The sequence below is a fragment of the Raphanus sativus genome, chromosome 6, assembly GCF_000801105.2.
Source record: "Raphanus sativus cultivar WK10039 chromosome 6, ASM80110v3, whole genome shotgun sequence".
NCBI classification, from domain to species: domain Eukaryota; kingdom Viridiplantae; phylum Streptophyta; class Magnoliopsida; order Brassicales; family Brassicaceae; genus Raphanus; species Raphanus sativus.
In genome coordinates, this window is record NC_079516.1 from 50150357 (window position 1) to 50152992 (window position 2636).

At 36.8% G+C, this 2636-nt stretch overlaps 1 protein-coding gene across 1 annotated transcript; it reads right to left on the bottom strand.

The window, feature by feature from the left end:
• Positions 1-235: 235 nt before the first annotated feature.
• On the bottom strand, positions 236-1800 carry LOC108809171 (uncharacterized). The gene is made up of 3 exons (XM_018581303.2): positions 1188-1800; positions 776-1103; positions 236-682 (listed from the first exon to the last, which is right to left on the bottom strand). Exons 1-3 carry the CDS (start codon positions 1685-1687, stop codon positions 446-448), a joined length of 1065 nt encoding a protein of 354 aa, XP_018436805.2. The 5' UTR covers positions 1688-1800; the 3' UTR covers positions 236-445.
• Between the last annotated feature and the right edge of the window lie 836 nt (positions 1801-2636).

Sequence of the window (2636 nt, forward strand, 5' to 3'; positions counted from 1 at the left end):
GGACGTTTCAGAAAAGAAAAACGAAGATGGATGTATGATTAAAAAAATTAGAAGAATCCAAATCTTGTATTGCGACTTTTTCTTTAGCTCAGCTACCAAGTCTTTTGTCATATATGGCAATATTTTTAATCCTAAAACCCATCAAGAACACTTACAACGACAAACTGCATTGCTAAAACAAACTATTTGCGTTTCAAACGTCGATAATTTTGAGTTCATCATTCAAAAAAGAAAATAGACAAACAATTCTATATTGGCATTTAATAAAGAGATCTCTTTGATAAAAGGCACACACATAGTTTTGTGTTGGTTTCTTTTGCTGCCTTGTGTTACATATACAAGTACAACCGAAGGTTCAACCTAATACACACTTTATACCAGTCCATAAACATTCAAATGTACGCATGTCTCCCATAAAAAAAATAAGTATATATATTTGGAATTTCTAAGTGGCCGTATGGGATCCATAACTCCAAAAGAACTGGAAGAAAAAGAGTAGGAGTAACGAAGTGAAAATCTGATGGGTTAAAGAGAACGTTTTGGAAGTTTTTGCAATAGAAGCATGCGATAAGAAAAGAGACATGCACTTGAGCTCTACGGAGAAGGAAGTGCGCGAGCCATACACATCTGGATGATAAATGATTTCTCCTTGACGACATTTGAACTCTCCTAAGCTCCATTCCTAGTTTCACATATCCATCACAAGACCATATCATATAACAAGCTTTTAATTCATGCGACATATGCATAGTGTTGAATTGCTCATATAACATACCTCAAGTTGACGACCAAACGTGACGAGAATAGTATCAGGATCAGCATGGAAAGAAAGTGGACCGCCTTTCCCTGAATTGACACGGAACTCGCAGTTCTTAGCCGGAAGGTGAAGGCTGAGTGTGTATTGAAGCATTTCTTCGGTCGTCTCTTTAAGCAAAGGAGGGCTTTGCTCTGTTACGTTCTCATGATTGTACCTGTAAACGCTGAGCACAGATTCTCCTCTTTGTATCCTCTTATCAGTCTGTCTCCTCGAGTTCTCCACCATGATTTTCCCTAGCTTCCTTGCTACACCTTCAAGTTTATCAGCTACATTCTCCATTTCTTGGCTGCAACATAAGTTCAACAAAAGATTCATTCCATGGTTTATAAAAAACTGCGACCCATTAACGGCCCAATAACAGCCCATTTACCTGAAGCAGCGGTATCTTTCCGGTCCGATATACTCGCGCGCCCATTCCATCCGTTCTTTCCACGACCGAACCCAAACAATCTCGTCTCTGTTTCCGACAACACTCCTCCGAAAACCCGTGTCTCTTCCCTCCAAAACTCCGAAGACCCGACCCGATTCCCTCACGAGAGACCTCATCTCCTCGCTCGATATCCCATGGTAGCTCACACGAAACGCTCCAAACTCCCTCGCGGATCGCACCAGACGATCCACCGATCCTTCTCTCCTCGACGTTAATAACCGAAAATCAATCTCCGCAGGGATCGGGTGACGTGAGCCGCAAGATTCACCTCCGGAATGTGATTCAGGGAGCGTTAGCTCAGGGACCTGGATCGATTTCTCTATGATCTCGGTGAGGATCTCGTTCGCGGCGGAACGAGATCCTCTGGCTCTAGGGATCGGTGAGGGAAGAGGTGGTGGTGAAGAAACGTTCAATTGGCTCCTGGTTCGCATCAGAGCCATTGGAAGAGAAGAGAAGGACGGTTTCAGAAATAAAACTCCGCTCCAAGAAAAAAAAAATGGCAAAGACTTGTTTGATTGTTAGAGAGTCACATTCATCGTGTATTTCTTTAACTATTTTTTTGTCTTCGATTTTCTAAAGAAAGTGAGGGTCCATTATCTTTTTAATTATTATGATATGTTGAATTTAATGATCATACTAGATTTTATTCCGCTTTTTAAGCGCAAATATGTTTTTGAAGTAAATATTTTTAAAAAATTAAATTTTATATAAGATATTGTATAAGTTGAAGCTTATTATTCGGAACCGCGAACCGAACGGTATCATACTAATTTAAAAAAAGACAAAACAAAAATTTAACTGAATTATTCATAAATAATCTGAAATCCAAAAACTGAAGCTGAATGGAGAACCGAATGGGAAACTTAATTTTTGGAATACAAATTATATATTTACAAATATTAATTTCAAAATAACTAAATATCTTAAAATAGTATGTATAAACCGAATCACCCAAAACAAAATTACTTAAATATTTTTTATTCAAAATAGTAAAAACTATCCGACATTTTTATCCGAACAATCTGAATTATCCAATATTTACCAATTTATCGATATGTTATCTATAAATCCGTAAATCTCTGAAAAACCAGAATCAAACTAAAATTTAATTGGACCCCAATTTTTGTTTTGAACATTAGCCGGTTCTCAACTTTGCTACTGAATCGAAAAATCGAAATAATCTAACTGAAACCAAACCAAACTTCGTAAAGACATGAATGTTTCTATAATCAAAATAAAACCAATTTCTGAAAATTAATAGTGCATCTACAATTAAATGGTGCCAAAAAAAACATTCTAATTTTATAAATTATTTAACTTTTTTTAGTGGGGAACGTATGTGATTTAAAAATGAATTAAGATATGAACAATGTTTTTATATCCGATCCA

Excerpts from the sequence above, each read along its gene's own strand:
- LOC108809171 (XM_018581303.2), bottom strand. The coding sequence starts at position 1,687 with ATGGCTCTGATGCGAACCAGGAGCCAATTGAACGTTTCTTCACCACCA. Across the intron at positions 1,104-1,187 it reads GAAAGATACCGCTGCTTCAG|CCAAGAAATGGAGAATGTAG; the intron begins GTAAATGGGCTG and ends CTTATGTTGCAG. Across the intron at positions 683-775 it reads CGTTTGGTCGTCAACTTGAG|GAATGGAGCTTAGGAGAGTT; the intron begins GTATGTTATATG and ends ATGTGAAACTAG.